Below are 24,696 nucleotides of genomic sequence, written 5' to 3' on the forward strand. Positions count from 1 at the left end.
ATATCGTACTTTATAGTTTTACCAACATTTGATGAATAATTCCTTATTTTACTGCATCAGTTCTTTGTAGCATATTACTTTCAGTATTTTGCTTTCAATACCCACCGTATCTTCTTAAGTCACGTTCATGTTGTTTCTCTCTTTGCCTCCTGCAGAAAATTTCAATACCACGGTCAGAAAATTCCAATGAACTACACACTTTTACTTTCTACCTGTCCAACGTGGGCAGAGACAACCCTCAGGGCAGCTTCGACTGCATCCAGCAGTACATCACCAGGTGAGGCCGCACTCTCATGGGCTTGCTCGGCAGCTCCACTACATCATCACAGAATATCTCCCAAGGCGATCACATTTGTGGGATATCACCCGAGGAATGATAAGTAACGAGTGTGAATCAGTTTTACCTGCTGCCATGCAACTGGGTAGAACAACAGTTGGAAAGGAGAGGCTTTGAGCAAGACAATCATTTGTCAAGAGAGTGTAAGCAAGACTAGGAGCCAGGCCAGAACACCAGGAGAGGTGGAGTGGACTGAAGCTACCGTTTATAGCTCTCCTTATTGTGAGGCAGAATTCACCAAGCGTTGGGTTCTTCACCCACGAACAGAGAAAGTGAGCGCAATATAGACCGTTGTGACACAGGTTAGTTTAACCCAACCGATGATGTTTGACGATGACCCAGCCAGCGCTGAGCAGATGATTTAGAACTGGTGCCAACCAGGGGAATCCAACTGGTCAAGGTTGGTACATTCATACAGTGCATATAAAAAAATCTACACACATCTGTTGAAATGCCAGGTTTTTGTGATTTAAAAACAAAAAAAGTCCAAGATAAATAATTTCAAAACTTTTTCCAACCTTATCTACATACATGCAAATGCACACACACAGAAATTCCTGCAGCTCCTTCAATATTGTTGTTGGTCTTTTGGCAGCCTGCCTGGCCAGCTTTCTTCTCATCCTTTCCTTAATTTTTGATGGATGTCTAATTCTTGTTAATGCCACCGTTGTGCCATATTTTCGCCACGTGATGATGATTGCCATCACTATATTCGATGGTATCTAATGCATGGAAATTATTTTGTGCCGTTCTCCCGAGTGATACTACGAGAACAACGAGATCCCTCTGATACTGTGGAAGGTCTCTGTGGACCATGAATTGTACAAAAATGTTAGGAAAAACCTCGTAAAACGTCAGAAATTTTTTGGGGTTACTCAGAAGCACTTTAAATGGTAGCAGGTGTGTGCTGACTCCCATTTAACATGAGTTTGAATGTGTTAGGTTAGTTCTGAACACTGCCACAACCTCAGTCATGAGGGTGTGCACACAACCACATTATTTTTATTTCTCCTATGTTTTTTGGGTGTTTTTTTTTTTTTGGAGCAATTTGTAAAGGTTATAGTTGTACATTACTGGTGGAAAACGTTTTAAAATTATCATCTCAATCCTTTTATCTATCACAAAAACCTGGCATTTGAACAGGGGTGTGTGTTGACCTTGTAGAGCTACTGTACAGCCACGCCATGGCCAGAAGATTTGCTGTGCCTCCCAGCACAATGGGTAGCAGGGTTCCGACGCAAGTATGAAAAGTATGGAATAAAATTTCCATGTCTGGGAAAAGTATGGAAAATGGAAACTATTGTATGGATTAATGTTCATGTTTCCAAGACTGTTACAAAAGCTCTATTTTCGAAAATAAAAAATATGAATAGCTAAAAAGCTAGTGTTGTTTTTTTTTAAGGTGCTTGGAAGTGCACCTACAATGTTTGTGTGCGAGGACACGGTATTATACCATGGTCTTGGTGAATATTCGATTCTAATTGGCTCAGAAAATTCCACCGGTCTACATTGTCTGATGATAATGTACACCCTTCGAACGTCTCAAATAGTTCCTGTAAAAAAAATCATTACGCAAATTAATGCGCAGATTAGATTAGATTAGATGATGGAGATAAATTATAGATTATACGAGCAAACATAGCAACCTGACACAGTCAGATTTTCTGATAAATAAATGTGAAGTTTGTGTTTTTCTTTGTTTGCGTAGATTCTCAATCATTCTGGTCCTGGAAATACGCAAAGGTTCAATCGAAGCAACTAAACTCTTCAGAGTTTTTTGAATTTTTTTGTTTTTGTTTTACGAAAACATTCAAAAATGACTTGGGCAATTGTGCTATTAGGCTAACAATACAAATATCATCTATTTACTCAAAGGAGACAAATTATTTAAATGTTATTTTTTACCAAGAAGTCTGGAAATTAGTCTGGGAAAAGTATGGAGTTTTGAAATCTCAAATGTGTAGGAACCCTGTGTTAAGAGTGTGAAGGAGATACCAGGAGACAGGCCAGTTTATTCAAAACAGGCAATAAGACCACTATTTGCTCCTTGTGTCCTGCTAATTGACCTCCAGCTGTATGTTGTCAAGGATCCTTCACACTCTCCGCACCAAAGCACATTGATGATCACATTGCTCTCCTACTTGGCAAAAAACAACAACAAAAAAGGGCTGACTGAATCAAATGAAATTCAAGCCAAAGCTTGTGAAATCCAGAAAGGAGATGCTCTCTGCTCAGCGTCAAAACTGTCCACGAGCATGTGGGTCAGGTGGAGTTCATACATATCATCCGGCGGGATCTTTATCAATGCGCGGAGCGTCAATGTGAAACTGTAAAATGACAGGGCTCGGCCTCTTGCTACCGCAGCATCTCATTTGCTGCCAAACTGTCAAAATGGAGGCATGAACGCGGTCAGACAGAAAGGCATTTGGTGTGTTGGTGTGGAGAAACCCTAAGACGTATGGTAATGCTTGCACCCAAAGGATGTAAGAGTAAAACTGTCTTTGGTTACAATATAAAACTTGTCTATTTAAATGTTTTGTCTGTAATAACACTCCACACTTTTTTCCCTATTGAACCTTTGAGTCACCCCACCCTGTTCTTCCTCTCTCACGGTCTCTCCTCTTTGTTTTGGCAGCGAGGGTAGCATTCAGCTGGATTGTTTGGGTGCGATCCAAGACAAGATTACTGTATGTGCCACGGACGAGTCTTACCAGAAGGCCAGAGAAAGCATGGCCCAGGTCGAGGAGGAGACGCGCAGCAGGGGCGCCATTGTCATCAAGCCCGGCGGCAGATTCGTTGGTGAGCGGTGTGCCTCAAGAAAAATGCCAGAAAAACAAAACGCATCATTTAAAAAATGAAAATATCTGAATGCGCATAGGGAATTAAAAGACAAAATTGTGCATACTGCAACCTCCCAAGTTGTCTTGCCATATACCACCTACACTGGAGTTTGAGATGTTTTTAGACCACCACTACAGTGTATGAAACATTGACCACAATTTTGTCATATGAACATTTTATGTTCATAACAAGGCATGGGCTGATTTGCGTTCTGAAGCTATACCGCGGTTTTGAAATTAACTTTTGTGGGGGTGCGGTCCCTCTGCTGCAGTATGATTGATTGGCCGCTTGCAAAGATGAGACTGTCAAAAACTAAACAAGCAGGCGCTTTGAAGTTTATTAGGAGAGCTGAGCTGCTTCCCAGGCAGCTTTTGCCTACGCCATCTCAGGCTCGTCATCTGAGGTCTGTTGCACACTGTGCGTTCCAGTGGAAAAACTGCAACCCTTTATTGGGTTTTCAGGTTCTACATACAATATACTGTCCTGTATTATTTACTGAACTACCAAAACATGGCGCGATTGTCAAAGAAGTGAATTGCCACAAAGAAGAGGAAACGGGCGACAAAGGAGTGAGTGTATATTTTGGGAGGCTTTTGGCAAGGATGGATCACATCATTAACTGTCTGCATTTCAGCGACAGAGACTCCACTGTTTGCTTTCTTGCCACAGGTACATCTGAATTTTACACTCATGAAAGCTACTCGTAGTTGCCACACACTATGCCGCGATAGTTCAGTTTGCTTTGTGTGCAGCGGGCCTAATGTGGGCAGAGCATGACACCAGAGTTTGATCATTTCAAGGCTTTGCCATGAAAAAGTAAGTTCAAGGGCCAATTCATCGCTGCTCGCAGCTTTAATTTTATTTGTAATTACAATTGGTAGCCCTGATAAAATGCTCTTGCGTATACAGTACATGATCCACGAGCTGCAGTTTGGCCACGTTCGATCTTTCTCAAAAGTCTTACTAGGACTGGAACACGAGGATTTTTCACATCTTAAAATATTTTTTATTTCATTTGTTTGAGAGACCCGCACAATAAAAAAATAAAAATAAAAAAAAATCAGGTATTTAACAGTTTTGATCTTATTGTGTGTGGTGTGCGCCAATAATCTCAACACATAACACCACATTCGCAAATATTCTGTTCCGCCGCTGATCTTGAAATCTCGTGTGTTCACACCCAATCTCACAAAAACTAAGCTTCTCCATTTTTACTCTTCAGGAAAAAGGGTTCAGATCCGGAAACCGGTATCGGCCTTGTCCGACGTGGCCCCCTCGCGCAGGTCCTCTCGGCCAGTCATCATTTCCAGCAGCGCGGTCAAGAAAGCAAGCACTCAGCACAGGCCGCTCAGAGAACGCCTGGTCCACCTGCTGGCCCTCAAGCCTTACAAGAAGCCCGAGCTGCTCCTGAGGTTGCAGAAAGACGGCCTCTTGCAGTCAGACAAAGACTCCCTGGACAGCCACTTGCAACAGGTCACATGCACTCGGCGTCGTATAATGGCAACTTTATTTCTTAACTGCATCTCCACTACTGACCTCTTTTCATTTAATAGGTGGCAAACCTGAACGGGAAAGATAATACCCTCACATTAAAAGACTTTTTGTACAAGGAAGTTCATAAAGACTGGCCTGGATACACGGAAGGAGACCAGCAGCTTCTTAAGAGAATCTTATTGAGGTATGGTTGACCAACTGGTCACTGTATGAAAAGGGAATTTTGTAACACTGACAATGCTGTAATTGTCATCAGTGATCATCACGTACCTGACGTGGTATTTAAAAATGCTGCAATCAGATGGATCATCAATCAGTTTGAAATTAATTACCGCCTGTTGTTATCAATTGTTTATAAACAGATCTTGATATATGAAGTGGTCAAAAGTAAAATTGAGATCAAATGAATTAAAATTACTATAACTAATTCAAATTATTAAATTGAAGTCGGAAAGTTATAAGAAATTTTGTACTAAATAAAGTAGTATTCTTTTGAGGGGTAACGTATAATTACAAGAATAGCGTCAGATTTTTCAGAGTAAAGTTGTAATTTTACAAAGTATTTTTTTTCTGCTGGCGAATCATATCATAATGACAAAGTTGTAGTTTTCATAGTTGCAACGTTACGAGAATTAAGTGGTCTTTTTCAGGAAAGCAAGTCATATTACAAATTTTAAATATTTAAACATATTCAGAGGAAGAAGTCTTAGTGTTAAAAGAATAAAGTCAATGAAAAGCTGTATCTTCTTGGATAAAGTAGTGTTTTTGGCGCAGGTGACAAGTTGAAATATGTGAATAAAGTTGTAATTATGACAAAACAAAGTATTTTCGGAAGAAAAGTCATATTGTCCAGATTTTGTTTCTTTTTTTTTTTTCCCCCCCAGAATGTTTTTTTTACGATTACAAGAATAAAGTTAACTTTTCATTTTGGCCCTTCATATGCAAGCACACAGGATGCCCGAAGCTGATTTCCTCTGCTGATTTCACATTGAAATCTGTTTTCTGTGCAGTTATCACAGAATGAACCGCGAAGAATCTAGCAGACATTGTCGTCAGAAGTCACCCGTTGCTACCAACCTGTCCTTAAAAGAGCTAGGCTAGCGTGTATCAGATGGCACCTGAATGTCAGGGTTTATGCAATCACATGTTGTATAATAATGCGTAATTATGGGTTTAGAAAGCACCTTTTGTATTTGGTTCCCCAGAATAATGACTTGTGACATGTTGCCATTGGAGCAATGTATTATGTTTATTGACATCATGAGGTGTTGGCTTTCTTCCCAGTGGAAAAAATCTGGTTCCTCAGGATCTGCTACCAAGGAAAGGCCAGCTTCCAGCCAGCTATATATAGATCAGGCAGCAATGTTCAGCGGATCAGGAACGACTCAATTCAGCATGAGAAGCTTGTTTATGATGAACAAATGCTACTGTATAATATAAAACGCACCACTTAATCAAGTACAAAGGCGTTCCAGTAGAGCGCAGACTTCTGCAAAAGCACTAGAATTGTATACTGTACCTCCTTCAACCCAAACTATGATCGAAAACACTTGACTGTCATTTCAAACTCACCTTACAACACTACCCTTAAAAATAAATGCCTTACAGATTTGGTTTTGAAAAATGAACTGGAAGTGCGAAGGCGATGGGTATGTCGCCGCTTCGCAACCTCTGAAAATACCAATTACTAAATTTTATGTTTTTGACTCAGTGATACATACTTTTTATATATATATATATATATAATAGTAGTTTGTTCGAGTTACTGTAAAAAGGGGTGTGGTAACAAAAAATGCTTGCAATATCTCAACGTTATCATTTATTACATATTACTGTAAAATTTTGGTACAGATTTTCAGCAAGAGTCATGGAAGTTGAAGCAAATTACTTGCTTTCGCAGGCCACATAAAATGATGTGGCGTCCTAGATGTTCTTATATTTACTTGATACTCTTTTCATCTGAGAGGTGTTGCTTGAGGATTGAAATTTTTGTTTTAACAGTATTTGATTTCATATCTTATCAAACTATTAATTGTGTTAACTGTGATATGGCGACTAATTATCGCACACACACACACACCTATAAACTCTGTGGGAATCCGAACACCTCTCGGACTCATCCCAGTTGCACCAGCCCACCCCCAAGACAAGTTCATCCAATCAAATTCAGGCTGCATTCAAGGGCTTACAGAAAGTCGAAACTTTCTCAACCCTAATGGACATAACACAACTGCAGACACTCGCTGCAGTACTATGATTTTAAAATATATCAAAGGAGAACGGAATGCTTCGCATTGAAATAATGCATATTTACTGACAATAGGCAACTTATACTAGGAATTTACACAGAACATAAAGTCGATACATAATTGAACAGTTGATTAAACCCATGCTTTAGACAGAGGTGTAGGCATTTTATTTGCCCACTTGAGGTCACTATCGACTGGCGCAATACAAGTACATGTTTGAACGGCGTGACCATTATACCATCTGCTGTCGATTTCCAGGTTTAAGCATTTGAACTACTCCTCACAGTCATGGTACTGGCAATATAGTCAGAAAACATCATTATGGGTACCCAGAATTCATTGCGGTGATTTTTAAAACTGCAGTGGTGTAGTTGTAGAAAATCAAGCTAAACTTTGTTGCTTACTTATAGGCAATTCTTAAAAAAAAAAAAAAAAATTAAGGGGCGTCATTTACTTGCGGATTTTCACTATACACTGCAGGGATCTCTTCCCCCGCCAACATGCATACATAGACACGTTCCTCCAGCAGCTATCATTTAGGACATGACTGTACTGCGTGTGATACAATAGAGTTCCAGCACATGCTGATCTGTGTGTTTTGTGCGTGTGTGTGAAGTGGCAGTAGTCCAAGGTTCACCTGTGTCATTCGACCACCTCTATTCTGGCCCCAGCACACACACAAAAACATCCTCAGCAGGTGGGCCACCACATTATTTTGTGTGTCCAAGTGCCACCGCCAGCCCCCCCCCCCCCCCCCTACCGATAATCAGTTGTGGGTCATTTACTCCTTTTAGGTTTTGTCTGCCTGCAATAAAAAGTACAAAGGCTCTATTCCACAGCAGCTGATTTCAGATGTCTGCTTGCACAGTTTTGCAGCATTAACATAGCCCTTGTCAGACGAGTCGCAGCCCGTCGTAATCATTGTGGTGGAACTATGGCGTGACCGCAAGTCAATTATGGTAATTGTGTTTGTTCTTCCAGGAAGCAGTGCCAGCCTCAGAACAATGCTACTGCTGCTCCACAAGAGAGCCCGCCCAAGGAGTTAGCCAGCAGCTCAACGTCTCCGGTGAGCATCCTGGTCCCTTTACACAAAACACCCCCAACACTTTGTGGGGGCCATTTATGCATTTTTCTACATCGGCCCATGGTGTATAAAATAAACCCAACAGGTTGGGGAAGTCCGTGTTGAGCATCAAACGTCACACCCCTGTCCTAGCATATAGGAAGTCCCCTTCAGCACAGGTGCTGTCCCACCTCTGTTTCGGTTCTGGTACTACCCCCGGAGGTAGAAAATGTCTCATTTTGTCATTTCTCCAGAGCAGCAAGGAATCTCACAATTAACAAAATTCAAGACATCCCCAGGTCTAAATGCAAGGAAAAACTCTGAGAAACCCAATTATGGGGAAGGGGGGGAAAAAGGAAGAAACCTTTGAGCGGGATCACAGATGGAGGGATTCTCCTTCCAGGATGACCAGGCTGCAATGGATGCCAAGTGGGCAACATTAGTCACATGATATGATGCTTTACAATAATAGTTTAAACCGCATAAAAGTCCATTTAATGATTTAAAGCACCACAGGTAGACATCTCCGGGGAAGTGCTTTTCTTGGGTTTTGTCCAGGTCGGTTGAAGCAGAATCCTGCACAGTAAAAGCCTCACTTTGATCATCGCTACTAGCCCCCTCTCCAAGCAGGGGGAAGGGAAAGAAGAGAAGCGGCCGTTAGACGGGGTAAAAATCCAGATGTCAGGGGCTACCTTTTACACAGAATGCAGCAAAAGTGGGGTGTTCCAACAACTCTTTAAAATTTCCCACAGGAACATTTGATCCCATTATTAGATGATGTCAGCATCTGTTGTATAAAATACCTGTCAGACAGCAACAACTGCGTTCGAGATAGGAGTGCAGTAAATGTGTGTCCTGGGACTCCTGGCATTCAGGAATACTCTTACACGAATGATTAAGTAAAACTACTCACCCTTTGAAGATGACTGCCAGACGTAGTGGAGAGGCAACAGGTACAGTGGATATGAAAAGTCTACACAACCCTGTTTTAAAGGCAGGTTTTTGGAAAAAAATTACATATATACAGGATATATCTTTTCAAAACATTTTCCCCTCTTAGTCACCTATAACCTGTGCGACTCATTTGGGCTAACAAATCTTTTGTTTAGGGGAAGTAAAATGTTTCAACTGAGATAATGTGGTTGCACAAGCTCTTATAACTGATTTGGCTGTGTTCAGAATCAACCCTCACATTTCAAACTGATGTTAAATGGGAATCAGCACACACCTGCCACCATTTAAAGTGCCGCTGACTAACCCCAAATAAAGTTCAGGTGTTCTAGTAGGTTAAGAATTGAACTATTGCAATAGCTGACCTTTTTGACATGCTATAATAATTTAGATGTACCTGTACAAGATGCTGTTGTATTATTGATGAACCCTGTTGTTGACATTAAGTCTTATTTTTCCGCCAGAAACGTCCAGCTGCAGACTTCATTGACCCCCTCACCAATAAGAAGCCGAGGATATCGCACCTTGCCAGCAAAGCTGCACCAAGCCCGATCAACGGCAAGCTCAGCTCTTCCAACGTCAAAGGGGAGGCAGGCGGAGCGCAGCCAGTACTCGGCGCTCCCCTGTCAGATGGCGCCCTGACATCCAGTTCCCAGCCGCTCCCCTTGCTGGACATCCCCCGACCGTTCGAAGCGCTGTCGGACGTCAGCAACGACTCGAGCCACAATGGCCGGGACTGCGACGCCCATGAAATGGTGGCGGAGAGGCTCGGCCAAGTGCCTTCGTTTCCTTTGGTGACGACCGCGCCCGTCGTCGGCGCATCCCCCACGCCTCTTTTGCGCGCCGAGAGTCCGTCAGCCACTACTGGCAGCAAAAAGCCCAAGAAAAAGTCCAAAAAGCATAAAGACAAGGACAAGAAAGATAAGGGGAGAGCCAAAGGCCAAGAGGAAAAGGAGAGGAAGAGTCCACACACAGTGCCTGAGCCTGACAGAAACTGTGGGATGAGCCCAGAAAACCTCAAAAGCAACAGTATTCCACTCAAAAGCACAAGTGAGTCGCAACTGTTCTCCTGGATTAGACGGTCTCCTTCAAATGCAACCTTCTTTCCCACGTTTTCAGCAGTGATTCCCAATTGGCTGCGAAAGATTAATTTCACTTAAGTGGCCCGAAATTATTTACAACAAATAAGAGGTCTTTGTTCATCTACAGGTATCTATGCCAGCGATATAGTGACAGACAGATAAATGAAATAGTTTTCCAGTAACATCTGTAGCTTACACACAGCAAGCTCTCAAAATGTCAAACAAAAAACAGATAAAATGCCAAACATTATTTTTAGTATGTCCTCTAGAACAACTTTTTTCCCCACTTATCTCCAGCCAGTAGTTGCACAGTGTATATGACTCATCATGGGCTGAAGCAGTCAAATGCAAAAATCCTTTCAATCACAAAGTTTAGTCTCATAACATCATATATTTACTCTGTCAGAAAGTAACGCAAGGGAATAAAAGCAAGCCCTCATATGTTGCTTCATTAGTCATCACTGCGAGTGATTCATCTTCTTCAAGAGTGTGTGACTCATTGATTAAACAAAGACTTCTGCTGGGCACTTGTACACCCTGATCCAGCTAGCCTGGTACTGTTCAGAAGAGTTGCGATGATGCATACCACAAAACTGACACCTTAGACTGTCATTCAACCCAAAAGGCATCGAAGTAGTTATGTAGCTAGATCGCATCTCCATAAAAGTTATTCGGTAAAATGAGCCACTGAGACCTAGAGTGGGATAACTCCATTTTGGTCATTGTGTAGGAGAATGATTTAACATTACTGTATAATGGCTGAAATAAAATCTGGGGGATTTGTATCTTGGGGATTTATATGGCTATAATGAGATTTCTTCAGATTTGGACTTTCTGCCAAATAAAATGATTTTGGACTTGGATCATATTGCTTGCACTTTAATCCACAACTGAGGTACTGTCATCTTTAGTTTCATGGTTGGATCCCGGTCAGTATCAACGCATTAGAAACAAGAACAACAACAAGAAACACATTAGGATTAGGGGGAAAAAAATGTTTTAGTGCAATAGTGATCTAAGTCCAAACATCTGTCAAATCCTTCAATATTTCATAAAAGATAAATAAAATTAATGTATACCAAAAGGCAGATTCACTGGACCTCGAGCTATAGCATTGCTTACTTTGAGTAATCTCTTTAACCTCTTTGGAAATGGGAGTTGGCACAGTGTTGCGTTGAAGAATCAGGAAATTGGAACTAAACTTTATACCAGACCAGTATTCATCTGAAAGACATGCCTATCCTCTATTAATTTGTGCACTTAATAGCTGGGATAGGCTCCAGCACACCCGTGACCCTACTGAGGAGAAGTGGTACAGAAAATGGACGGATTTAAAAATTACAAAAAAATTGAGTTAGCCCAACCTAGTTTTCAGGTGCTTTGTTTTTAAAAAAAAAATATATTATAAAGGCTGTCAGAAAAAAAAAGTTTGTTGTCAGGACTATTATTCACTATTAAACTCAGTGGGATATTTCTCATTTCCCAGCCATCTGGAATGCAATTTGGTATGGTGTTACATGTTCATATTACTGTTATTGTGTTTCAGCTCTGAATGGGATGTGCAAAAGTACCGGTATTTCATCATTACCAGAGGTGGCGGACTACTTATTGTAAGTAGTTCAACAGTGTCACAGTTGCTACTTTTCGTTTCCCCGCCATGCATATTAAACTGACATTTACAGTGGAACCTGTAGACTTCCATACCAATGAGGTCGTACAATTTTGGATTTTCAGCACCATTTTCGGGGCGGGTGCTTCTCTAACGTTGTACAAAACTAGAATATGACATCACGTGAGGCACCGCAGATCTCGCGACACCTCAAGAATGAACTCCGGGGATGTGTGTTTTGGCGTTTTTAACCGTCATGCATGACATGAAAGAAGTTAGCGTAGCTCATGGTAGCTCAGTTCAGCAAAAACATACTTCTGCGCATGATTGCTTTTTCTTTTTTGGTCACGACATAATAGGTGTTAAAAGAAGAATATACACAGGAAGTAACTTGACATAAGCAGACGAACGTTAAAAGTACAGTTGTAATACTCGAATGTCACCATATGTCATTTAACTCATCAAACTTGTGGTCATTTTGCAATTTTGAGGGATTAACTTCTTTTAACACGTTCATGCCAAGTAAATGAGGGAACAAAAATTTAATTAATTAATTCTCACAAAATCTTGGAGTTCAAACCACCGTCACACATGAAGTCAGGTGAGAAAGCCTGTTTCTGTTTTAAACGGTGCCACATTTATAATAAACATGCGTTTGTGGGATGAGCAGCAGAACTGAGTTTGTGTGTTGCGCTCATGAAAAAAACTGCCTAGAAGCATTGTTACAACAAAGAAATAATCTACCAGTCACATTTTTCCTTACTTTTTATTGCTATGTTTATTTCCTTATGTGGAAAAATTGATTGGTTGACCATTGGCATTATTTGATTGACTTAGTTTTTCCACTATTGTTGTAACCCTTTCTCTTAATGCCCCCTTAGGAAGTACACAGTGATCACGTCTCCAGAGCAGCGTCAGAGGTACAAAAACGACTTCAACTCGGAGTACAGCGAGTACCGCGGTCTGCATGCTCGTATCGAGAGCATCACCAGGCACTTCACTGAGCTGGATAACGAGCTAAAGAAGCTCCAACAAGGCACAGACAAGTACAAGGTAGAGGTTCTGTGTAGACACAACTGATATCTTTGTGTCATGGCAGCATTAAAAATGTGGTGTCATGTGTTCTGTCATTTGCAGACAATCCACAATCAGATACTCCAAGAGTATCATAACATTAAAAAGGTAGGTTTCTTGCAGTAACACATAAATGAATGGTATGAGAAACAAATGTATATACCCTAACAAAAAGTCTTTTTTTCAAATTTTTGAATGAATATCTTTTTAACTGGAGATTACACAAAATGACCACCACCACCACCACCCATTTTATTTTATTTTTTTCCTCTCTCCCCCGAATGTGATGTGTCAGCTTTTTTTTTCATGTCAGTGTGGACACTGCAATTCAGTTTTTTGTTCATATCTGACCCAGGCCTCTTTCATATGTGGATATAAATTGGTTATGTATCCGATGCAAGCGCAGTATGGTCGCCCTCATCCGACCTATCCGTCATCAAAAGGCGAGGCGACAAACAATTCACAGTTGTTCGGCAAAACAGGCATGCCACAAAAGCAACGGCGGACGAAGGAGCAGAAAACAGTCAGTGGCGAAAAGAAGATGCTTTACAACTGATAAAGACAAGAAAATATTGGCTCCAGTTACACAAAATCCTTGAAGTTGCTGCAAATGCATCATGACAAGACCTTCATGCAAACACACAGGGCTTCGTGTTTGTGCGCATGCACAATGTAACCTCCTGTTTTGAGCGCATGCGTGTGACGTCACCCACTCATTCTGTCCACAATAGAAGTCTCATCAGAATCAGAATCATCTGATCAGCATACATTCCTTGAAGTCTCGACGCCCTTTGCACAATGGTCATTGTACCGGACTCTTGCTATATTAGTCATTCAAACCGCTCTAATTGCTGGAGGACTATGCATCATTTTGCACAATTGTCAAGAAAAAAAAATAATGAATGTACCGTCATTACCAGATTACTAGCAAACTTTTATTGCTCGGTGTTTTTCTCAATGTCTTTGTGACTCAAAAGTATTCTGTCAATTGACTGTCTGTTGTCATACTAGAGTGGTTTGGACATACTTGGCAAAAAAAAAAAATAGTCGCATTTGTTTTTGGTAATGTGAACAACTACATAAAATGAGTGGATTTAACGAAAAATCTTAATTGGGCATCATGCCCTCCAGCGTGAACATAGCCTAATATTACTGAAGCTTACTGAGCAGCTGTGACCATCTCCATGTAGCTCCCTTTGTCTGTATTATACTGCCGCCAGGTGGCCAAGGCGCACACACCAGACATTGAATTGAAGCAAACAATGTGGCAAAAACTGTTTAATTCTTTACGTTCTATTTAATTATGTTATGACTGTATGTTTTTGTTAAATTTTGACTGTGCTTTTTCTGTATGCCTTACAGATTAATCCCCTCTATAGCCAAGAGAAAAACCGCTGTGAATATCTGCACAACAAACTGGCACATATCAAAAGAGTCATCGGCGAGTACGATCAGCAGCAACTCTGAAAGTAGAAGTACTTATTTGGACAAGGAAAAAAAAAAAAAAAACTGGAATTATTATTATTTTTTTTTTTTTTTTTTGCGTTTGGACGAGGATGCTACTCATTTAGGCCAAAGGCTCACATGAGGACTCGAACAAGGACACGGAATCTTTGTCCTCTATTTACTTGTCTTTTCGTTGGGGAAGATGTCGCCGCAGGTTCTTGTGAGGCTGTTTTTTTTTTCTCAGCTTCTTCCAGTGAGATGTGAAAGAATCAGGGAATTAAAAAAAGAAAAAAAAAAAAAAAAAACTACTTCTTTCCAAGGAAATGTCTGTCCTGCTTTTGAGACTGGGAAGTGCAGGCCAATTGTTTGTTTTGAGTTAGGAAAAATAATGAAAGTCTTCCCCGTCTTATATATATATTGAAATATATTTATTTTCACGGCCTCTACGTGATGGGGAATATCAGCGCTTAATCAAGGGCGTCTCTCCTCATTTTGAACGTCAGCCAGTATTTTATTCAAAAGCTGCCTTTTGCCCTTCATTCTTCTCTCTTTAACGGAGAGCACGCACGTCGATGGAGTCGCACGCCATGCTTTCCGGAAGTCTTAAGTCTCCCATCCCTTTATTCACGAGCGCTTTAAAGCACCAAAGCCCGTTGTCTCACTGCTCATCATGCTTGAGAAGAGCCGCTCTTCCGCAGGTGGCCAACAGAGAACGTCGGATTCAATTAAAAAAAAAAAGAATAAAACCCGTGTTCGAAAACACCTTTAAGCCTTTAACTCGTAAACTCTACTGACAAAAAAGCTCGGGATGAACCTAAAATGCACTATAATCTTTACAAGTTAACTTGACCCTCTAAACCTTTAAATGGACCTCACCAACTGTTCAACATTTGATAATTTTTTTGCACGTTTTCTAACAAGGAGCTGAAAATTTCACTTCCCAGGACCTCCGCGTTTATGCTTTTCTCCGAGTCTTCCATTCTATCAGTATCTCTACTGAAACCTTCCCATGACACTTTTGAAACTTAAGGCTCAGTGGCCACCTGGAGGTGTTTGATCCATGATTTCCAAGGATGTACACTTCTTAGCCTTTCTGTCATTCTTCCAGTCTATATTCTGTACGTCTGTTGCAACTTACCGATGACCAACGGTTCAGTGTTTCAGTACTTTTTGCACAACTTGCGGTTTGTTCTCTGATGGAGCTGAACGGCAATAGGTTTTCATCCATAAAGATTTCTGAGGATGTCCGCTTTTATGCCTTTTTCTGACTATCCAAACCTTTGATTGTTTGATGTCGTCTTGGTCTCATGATGATTCAGCGCCTTGTTCGAGAACAGCAAGTTGTGCAAAAAGTACCAAAACATTTAACAGTTGAACGTGCATTCAAATGTTTAGACAAAGATCAAGTTAATCTGTTAATGCATTTGAGGGTCAACCTGAAATTTCAACTGAAAGCCCAATTACTTTTTGTGAATAGCGTATATCATCACAAGCAAACATTTAGTATGGCAGATCTCCACGGCCGATCACGTTGCGTCCGCATAACTGTTAACACGAAGCCATCCTCCACCGCAACAGACGCTCGCCCCGCTATCACTTTTTGCCTCCCCCCCCCCCCCGTCACACTTGATGTCAGATGAGCTTGGAGAATAGCAAACAGCATATGGAGATCCTTTATATCAGGGGTTAGGAAACCTGCGGCCCATGGGTGAAGTTACATGCAAAGAATAAATTTAAAGAAACTGGTGAAAAGCCCACAAATGCTCAGTTATTTTGTAATAAATTTAGTGTAGCAACCCAAAATGGCCCCCGATAGGAAAAAGAGCCCCTGCTTTGTGAAGATGACAAATCACGTTTTCTCCTTCAGCTTGCTGTGATCTGTGAGGTTGTTTTTTGGGCCAAGTTACATTACTATTTTTTTTTTTTTTATTATTATTTTTTTTTGTTCAAGTGACTATTTTCTTCGTCGGTGTGCATGCTTTCTGAATGAACAATCGTTGCGTCTTCATTAGGAGCAGAGAATAAGGTTTGACAAAAATCCAAGCTCTGTTTCAATGTGAAGAATTGGACTCGTGTTAGGAATTATTTTTTCTTCTTCCTTAAGTGCTTTCCCAATGTGAGAATTTGCAGCACTGTTTCTGTTTGCATACTGACCTGTCCTGGCCTATATGAAAATCCGTTGTGAATGACTATTCAGCCGCGCAGGAGTGATTGTGCCAAAAGGACCTTGTAGTATACTTTTTCTTTTTCCTCACCCTCTTTGCTTGTCTTGCTAATGTACAAGCAAAAAAAAAAAGGGGGGGGGGGATTTGGGGGTGCACACGCGGGAGGCAGAAGAGTCTGAAAATGTCAGCACTTAAAACCCAAAGCATGCTTTTTGAAAACCATAAGGGACTGGGACTGAAATGAAAATCTTTTGTTTCAATAAAAATTATTTCAAATCCTGATTGGTCAAATTTCTAACCTTATTATTGCTGTCTGTCTGATTGTGGAATATATTGGGGGCCTGCTTATGGTTCAAGCACATATGACACAAAATGGGCATTCATTGACTGACTCAAATTTGGTTTCAAGAACTTTTAATCTTTTTTTTTTTTTTTTCCCAGGAAAAGGAATGTAGGGTTGCAGAGGAAAAGATCAGGCTATTCACTAAAATATAATTAACACATTTTACCAATCAGATGCTAAAGTAAATATACACAGTTACTAATTCCAGCAATATCCATAAAATGCCCCTAGGTGACAGTTCCTGCAAATGCTGTTTCCTCTCATTTCATGTCTGTCAGGTGTCTTCAAAGGGTGAGTTGTTTTCCTTTTATATATATATATATATATATATATATATATATATATATATATAAATGTGTTTACTTAAAATTGGCAAATGTTTAAGCCTGGAACACTTATTTTAGAATTTTAATATTTGGTATTGAATTTAAATGACTGAACTTGATTTTGAGGGATGTTTTGTTGCACATATACATTTTTTAATGCATTTTTTCAGTAAAATACAAATGTATACGTTTTAATTTACATTTTTTTAACACTCACCATACCAGACTTTAGTTACTTACTACAATAAGAGTTCCCAAACAACAGTTGTAGGAAAAAAGTGTGACTTTAAAAGTATTGTTTTATTTGATGCTATTCTTTTTTTTTTTTTTTTTTTTTTTTTTTTTTTTTTTTTTTTTTTTTTTTTTTATTTGCTGTGATTTAAAACTTCACTGCATCATACCGAGAGATGTTGTTATTAGTTTGTCTATCTTATTGAGAGGGGCAATGTTTTGACCAAACAGTTTTGTACCACATATTGTATTTATTTACTTGTTGGCAGCACTGTGTCGTAGTGGTTGGCACGTCTGCCTCACAGTTCTGAAGTTCGAGGTTCGACTCGACGCCAACCTTGTTTTCACTGTGCTTTTTCTCTGGGTTCTCCAACTTCCTTCCACATTCCAAAAACATGCAGCTCAGATTCATTCAAGACAAAATTGTGCTGAACTGTGAGTGTGAATGGTGGTTTGCGCCCTGTGGTTGTGTGGCGACCAATCCAGGGTGTACCACGCCTCTCACCCAGTCAGCTGGGGTAGGCTCCAGCGCACCTCCTGAGGAAAAACATCAAAAATGGCTTGATAGTAATGTTTTTCGGCATTTGTATATATATAGCTCTTATTGGTCTGTAGGTGTACCTACCGAATGAAGTGGGTCATGAGTACTTACTAAAAGTATCAAGAGCAAATTCTATCCCCATTGTTTGCTCAATACTTTTAGCAATAAAAACAAACAATTTGTCCCAGAAATGAACTGTGTTTTCCATATTTATTGTGATTTGAACCAAGCCAAACCTCTTGGTGGCAGCACACTCCTCCTTTCCACCAACCTAACTGACTAACTTTGTTTTTGTACTAGAAGGCAGCAAGCTCACGCCAAATCTTTCCCAGTGTTCCCACACTTGGCATGGTTCCTTCTGACATGTCAACAACACTGCAAGGGGCATTACATACACTGGTAACACCGTGTTAAAGAGGGACAAAACAAGTTTTTCTATTAACATAGTCCAGACTTACCTTTAAAACTATCTTAATAAATGCACCACATGAGTAAATGAGGATCCCTTGGCTTTGCACCAGTAATACAAGCGCCAGGAAGAGACTCAAGCTGTAATATGACACTCTGCTAAAGGATCCCAGAATTCCACATGGCCACCGTTGCTCCACTTGGCCTGGGCCTCGTATGTTATGCTGCTACTGGCTCGCATCCCAAAGTTGGCCTCATGCAGCAAAGCTTTGGTGAGGGAGGAGGGATGTGGTCAGTGGGTTCACTGTGGCACGCCGCCATGTCTCCCCGACATACAGCGGCTATACAGTACATGCTGACATGTTTATACACATATGGAAGCCACTGGAACTCTCCTCCTTCCCCCTCTCTGGGTTTATTAGACACACATTTTGACTGGATTTAACTAGCTGTGTCACCCACAGGGTGCCCACGGTGTTATTTGATGACATGTCTGTGTGAAGATGTGCGTTGTGGTTTTGAAACTGATTTTTGAGTTTAGTAAGAGGAGGAGACTGGGGACATTTTAAAGCCAAAAAGCACATCTTTTAGTCATTGTGTCATCATATGATATTGTTAAAATAATTTCAGATCTGGGAATCTCTCATCAAGCGCTTTAATTTGACGTGTGACTCATGGTTTGTTGCAAATAGATTTTTGTGATTTTTAACAAAAAAGAGTGGTGACATTACCCAATAGGAAAAAAAACACATCTTTGGTCACTGTGTATATTATTGAATATTGACAAAATCATTACAGCTTTGATCTGGGATTCCCTCATCATGCAATTTAATGAGGTATAAATGTGTGGTTTATTGCAAATTTGCTTTTGTGACTTTAATAGGAGGTGATTGGTGACATGTACAGTCATGATGTCAAACTAATCACAGATCTGGAAAGTCATCATCCTGCACTGCATTAATTTGACGTGTGACTTTAATAAGGGGATGTGTGACATTACTAAAAACATAATCATGTTTTCTGGTCATTGTGTCATCATATGATGTAATACTGACCAAATAATTCAATATCTGGGAAGTCTTAAGCATTTTCATTTGAGGTCTCAATGTGGTTTGTTTTTTGTTGCAAATACATTTTGCTCAGTTTAATGAGAAGAGAAGGTGGTGTTCAGGCAAAAAAAAAAAAAATACATTTTTAAAAAAACAAGTCATTTTTGTTAAAAGTGTAATGTCCAAGTTGCTTGCCTTTCAGCTCAGCTGTGAGCCCAAACAGCAAAAGAATGGCTTCTCCAGAAGAACAAATTCAAGTTTGGGATTTGGCCCAGGCCAGAGCCGAGACCTAAATCAACTGGAAACGGACCTAAATCAAAGCATAGTTCATGCACAAGATACATTTAGCAGCACTTTTGTAAGGAGATGTGGTACGTGTTTTGGGCAGAAGATAGCCTTGGGTCCCTTGAAAGGCACTATATATATTATTCCATATATTTGTGTGAATTTATCTGCTGTGTTATTTGTTCAGTACTGTAATGTTATGCTAACAAATGTTCAACATTCTTTGTTGAAATTCTTGGAAAATGTGTCATTTATTATGAATGTTTAAAAAAAATAATAAAATATATATATTTTTAAAAGCTGACATGTCAAAGCTGATCACGTCATTCTCGTCCCCGAGTGACATTTTGCCTTGAAAATAATTGTACATTTTAAAATATTTGATATTATTTGGACTTACTACGAACCGAAAATGAGTGCGAAAACTTGTCGTGCGTGTTAAAGAAAAAAAAAACAATTGGCACGCCGCCATCCGCCGCCGCGGTTCCCCGGCTTCAAAGCACCTCCCCGTCGGTGACGTCACTCTCCCCTGTGTGTGGCCTCCTGCCATAGTTTTTCAATGCCGGGCAAGATGGCGGCCACACAGACGAGGTGTTATTGCCAGTGGTCATAAAGAGGGCATTTTTATTGACAATTCCTAACCGAGTCAGACGTCACCTTGTGCTTGTTACACGCCTCGACGCCTTTCCGGGGGGGGACATTTTTTTTTCCTCTTTAAAACACGTTTTCAGCCACCTCAACATGTTCACGTTGTAGCTGGCGGAGAGCAGTCTACTCGCTAGCCGCAACCCCAAGCCGCCGTCAAGTGGAGAATGGGAGAAAAGCTGGAGCTCAGGCTCAAATCGCCGGTTGGAGCAGAAGCCGCTGGCTACCCTTGGCCATTACCGGTTTACGTAAGTGTTATTCATCAACATACTGTGGATTATATGTAGTGTATGTGTGTTGTGTGTGTTTTGGCTTTGTTAGCTAGCCCCGGTGCTAGCCACTTCCGAGCTCGGGCACGCCAGTGTGGTTAGGACATCCCTGGTGGTGTCAACTAAGCACCCGGGCGCGAACGTTCACCTTGAGTCAACTTATTTTGCAATATTGTCATGTTGATTTGAGCAATTGTTTTCAAGTTGGGCTCCGAGAGCCTTTACTAAATAACAATTAGCAGTACGTTGTGTATTTTTCTCAAGTGCATACCTAGATATGGAGCGCCAGTAAAACAAATTAATTACTTCTGTCCCATAAATCTGTCATCGCTACTTCTCCCATGCTTTTTTCTTATGTGCAGTTGTACAGATAAGGCAAGGCAATTCTGGTAAAATACACGATTCCTAAAAGGTTTGTGGTAATTGGCTTCTAGGCGAAATTTCAGGACGAGTCCAAAATGTACTGGAAGTAGCAAAGTAAAAAGATTTGCCAAAAATGACAGTGTCAAAATGCTGATTCTGGATGGAGTAGCCACTTCAACCTGAGTACACCAAGAATTTGGAAAATTGGATGAAGGGTTGTAGAGAAATAGTTGTGTGTGTGTGTTGGGGGAAACAACCCTGTGATATTTCCTATAGAAAATCTGTTTTCAAAAATTAAACAGCATTTAAAATGCTCATTACATGTTTTTAAGAAAAGACTGCAGCCACTCGTCACATTACTGCTAAAAGACCCCTGTAGATGGTGAGATGGTGCATTGCTTTGGGTTTGGAACCAGCACAGCTTTTGCGTAGAAGATAAAGATTAGGCGGTGAATCTCTCTGCTTGTGACGTTGATTATGAGGGAGAGAAATGCTAACACATTGACATCTGTACAAGTTTAGGCATCTTACACTCAAGAGTATGTGCAAATTGCATAATCAGATTATTTGGTGTAGAATGGTAGTAGAACATTGTGTATCGCGGTTGTGAGAAAAGATGACACAGTTCATTGCGTGAATGACGAATGGCATGTAAAAAATAAACTGACATTCAATTCAAGCGGTCAGCTGCGCCCACGGCGCTTTTCATAGTTATCTGTAAAAAAATGTTGCCATTAAAGCCCTTTCTGTCTTGTTTTTAATAGTTTGAAATGTCAAAGCAAAAAATGTGAGCATGACATTCAGTGCTCTGCTTGACATGTTGCTTTTTATATTTAAAAAAAAAAACAAAAAAAATCATTTTTTTCGTCGCTTTTTGGTCAGAAACTGGTGTTTTTGGTGAAACCAGTTCATGTTTGACTGGTGATTATTAAAGAATGGAAAAAGATAGAAACCAACTTTTTTTATTCAGATGGGGAAAAAAGCGTACTCATTGCTTTGGTAGGTTCGGTGCTTATATTGTCAGAAAACTCTGCTATGAAACGACTGGGAGTTAATTTGACATCTTCAGGATATGTAAATGTCATTTGTTTACATTATTTTGTGCTTCACCACTGATATCCAAGAAAAAGATTTTGTGTACTAGGTTTGAAGCACTGCTGCACGAGACATATCCATCCATCCATTTTCTACACCGCTTATCCTCTCGAGGGTCGCGGGAGTGCTGGAGCCTATCCCAGCTAATTGCGGGCAGAAAGTCTGGTACAATGTGAACCGGTTGCCAGCCAATCGCAGGGCACACAGAAACAAACAACCATTCGCGCACTCATTCATACCTACGGACAATTTAGAGTCTTCAATTAACCTACCGTGCATGTTTTTGGGATGTGGGAGGAAACCGGAGTACCCGGAGAAAACGCACGCAGGGACGGGAGAACATGGAAACTCCACAAAGGCGAGGCCGGATTTGAACCCGGGTCCTCAGAACTGTGAGACGGATGTGCTAACCAGTCGTCCACCTTGATGCCACAAGACATATCGCCCTACATAGAAGTATTGCATTGGCATACATTTATTCAGGTGATAAATAATATAATTGATAAAATTTAGAGGGGGAGCTAATTTTTTCTTAATGTGTTGCCGAGGTATTTGATGACGACTGTATCAGCAGATGCTCAAAATCAAGTGAAAAAATGTGATCGCGTCATCATTGGTGTTGGTTTGCCGTAAATGTCAATGCAACGGCTTAAAAGTTAGACTAACCCTAGGTTATTAATTCTAATTAATATAGACACTGACAGCTTTGGAATACATGAAAGCAGTCCCTTGATAGCTTGCCCATGTGTCCCCAAATGTTTGTCCTCTGTTACACTGAAGTAGACTTATAGTCCTCTCAAGTACACGCGGGCATATAAGTTTGTTTTTACTACCTTAGACTTAACATCTGTTTTTACTTGACACTCACCTTTTTGTACATGGCCACAGTGTCACGGCTGTTTTTGTTCCTAAGGCTGGATTTACACCGCGTGTCAAGTGTTCGAGTCCCGTCCGTTTAATGCCTATGTCCGTTTTTTTTTTTTTTTTTTTTTAAAGTCTATTTCCATGTACTGTCCATATTTAAAGTCACACACACACTTATAGTTTATATACATACATGTATTTTCTATTCTGCTTATCCTGTTCAGGGTTGTGGGGAGCCGAGCCAAGCTGCCTTCGGGCGAAAGGACTGGTCGCCAGTCAGTCGCAGATCACATGTAGACAAACAACCATTCACACCTGTGGAGTATTTAGTCTTGAATGAACCTAGCATACGTGTTTCTAGGAATGTGGGAGGAAGCCTGGACAAGCCTGTACTGGAGCATATTTATTCCTATCACATTTAAATGGTCTATGAATTTGCTGTAGTTTGCTTGGGCAGATGCGGGTGTGACTATATTTGGATGATATCATGCTGGCATTGACGAGCTATATTTGATATGTGCATTTACGCTGCAATCACATTGGCACATACCTGCTATGTATCAAATTTTTATCCATATTTGGAAGAGGGCTCATGCTGTTTTGAAGCTATACGATTCAATGTGTTTTTTCTATTTACGCTACTGTGACGCGAGGGCAGCTGCTATCGAATATTTTTAGAATAAAGTATTCTACCAATTATCCCATTGAGTAATCTGATAAATTTGTTTTATTTAAAACAGAATTCTGCATTATTAAATAGGTGCAGGTATTGTTTTTGTTCACTTGGGCTCGCCATTCTTATGTAATCAAATTATTTGAATTTCTCGATTAATCGTTGCAGCCCTACATGACTCGTATCCGAATTGTGTCCTTGGAGCCATGCAGTGTAAAGGCAGCCTAAGACTTGTTTTGTTGACACTGAGTGGTTATTTGGTCCTTTTTACTTTCATTCGTCATCAAGCTTACTAAGACTAGTTGTTTGTTGGTGAGCTCACTGTCTAGGACCTGAGAAGAGGCGGAAAGGGAAGCGGTTGTCTTTTGGTCTGTGAAACGCATGTAGTGAACTGTTTCTATTCTGTAGTGCTTGCGGTGAGACAGTAAACCGTGACAAAAAAAAAATTTAATTCTCAGAATACTGGGGGGGGGGGGGGGTTGCGTATGTTTCCTCTCCGCCTACAAGTATGGAAATGCAGTCGTCACAATCAGCCACTCCAGGCTGAGCTTGGTTTTAAACGTTGACTCCCCTTTTACACTACTGATAACTCTCTCCCAACCGCCCTGACTGCCTCACCCACTTCCTTTTGTTATGGTCTGCATGGATACACGCACAAGAACAAGCATGGCAGGAATTTGAGATACGGTTGAGTCTGTGTGTCAGCGTAGCATTACAAGCAGTCGGGTCCTAGTCTGAAGCACACCCCCAACTGTTTGCAAAGGGGCGAGACTTCCTCTCTGCTCCCCATGTCCATATGGTCAACACAACAGAGGGCAGGATGGCAGTAGCAGTTGCATTCCAAAAGACATACCTAGTCCTGTTTGAAGGCAAAAGTTTAGCAATTGATTCCACTCCATAACAGATGATTGCATCACTCTCATCCACATTGCATGGGCACAGTGTTGTAAAAGCCTTTTCGACGCGCACAATAAGACTATTGTGGTATAGTTCAAGGCGCACACTCAACGTCTTTGGATGCCCACACGCAACATCATCACATCACATTGACATAATTCATTGTTACAGTTGGTTTTACTCTTTTGAACTATGAAAATGGTAAGCTGCCTATCCCATCTGACTTTGGGCGAGTGGTGGGGTACACCCTGGACTCGTCGACAGCCAATCGCAGGGCACATATAGACCAGTGATTTCCAACATTTATGGAGCCAAGGCACATATTTTAAAATTGAAAAATCTCACGGCACACCAACAAACAAAAATGTCACAAAAAGTGGATACATTAATTACTGT

The 24,696-nt window shown here is 40.7% G+C and overlaps 2 protein-coding genes across 13 annotated transcripts in view; both read left to right on the forward strand.

Annotated features, from left to right (window-relative positions):
• Window positions 1-16,593, forward strand: part of ell (elongation factor RNA polymerase II) — a 43,912-nt gene extending 27,319 nt beyond the window's left edge. For all 5 annotated transcript variants that reach the window (XM_061780617.1, XM_061780619.1, XM_061780618.1 and 2 more), the window contains 10 exons: window positions 156-277; window positions 2,973-3,136; window positions 4,401-4,651; window positions 4,732-4,856; window positions 7,903-7,987; window positions 9,400-9,985; window positions 11,564-11,627; window positions 12,508-12,679; window positions 12,764-12,808; window positions 14,063-16,593. In XM_061780617.1, coding sequence (XP_061636601.1) covers window positions 156-277; window positions 2,973-3,136; window positions 4,401-4,651; window positions 4,732-4,856; window positions 7,903-7,987; window positions 9,400-9,985; window positions 11,564-11,627; window positions 12,508-12,679; window positions 12,764-12,808; window positions 14,063-14,167 — 1,719 coding nt within the window. In that variant the 3' untranslated portion in view covers window positions 14,168-16,593. The remainder of the gene's footprint in view (window positions 1-155; window positions 278-2,972; window positions 3,137-4,400; window positions 4,652-4,731; window positions 4,857-7,902; window positions 7,988-9,399; window positions 9,986-11,563; window positions 11,628-12,507; window positions 12,680-12,763; window positions 12,809-14,062) is intronic.
• Window positions 16,594-20,035: 3,442 nt separating this feature from the next.
• The window catches only part of dot1l (DOT1-like histone H3K79 methyltransferase), a 47,000-nt gene continuing 42,339 nt past the window's right edge, over window positions 20,036-24,696 (forward strand). For all 8 annotated transcript variants that reach the window (XM_061780555.1, XM_061780560.1, XM_061780561.1 and 5 more), the window contains exon 1: window positions 20,036-20,387. In XM_061780555.1, coding sequence (XP_061636539.1) covers window positions 20,307-20,387 — 81 coding nt within the window. In that variant the 5' untranslated portion in view covers window positions 20,036-20,306. The remainder of the gene's footprint in view (window positions 20,388-24,696) is intronic.

This window comes from Phyllopteryx taeniolatus, chromosome 7, assembly GCF_024500385.1.
Source record: "Phyllopteryx taeniolatus isolate TA_2022b chromosome 7, UOR_Ptae_1.2, whole genome shotgun sequence".
In the NCBI taxonomy this organism is placed as follows: Eukaryota; Metazoa; Chordata; class Actinopteri; order Syngnathiformes; family Syngnathidae; genus Phyllopteryx; species Phyllopteryx taeniolatus.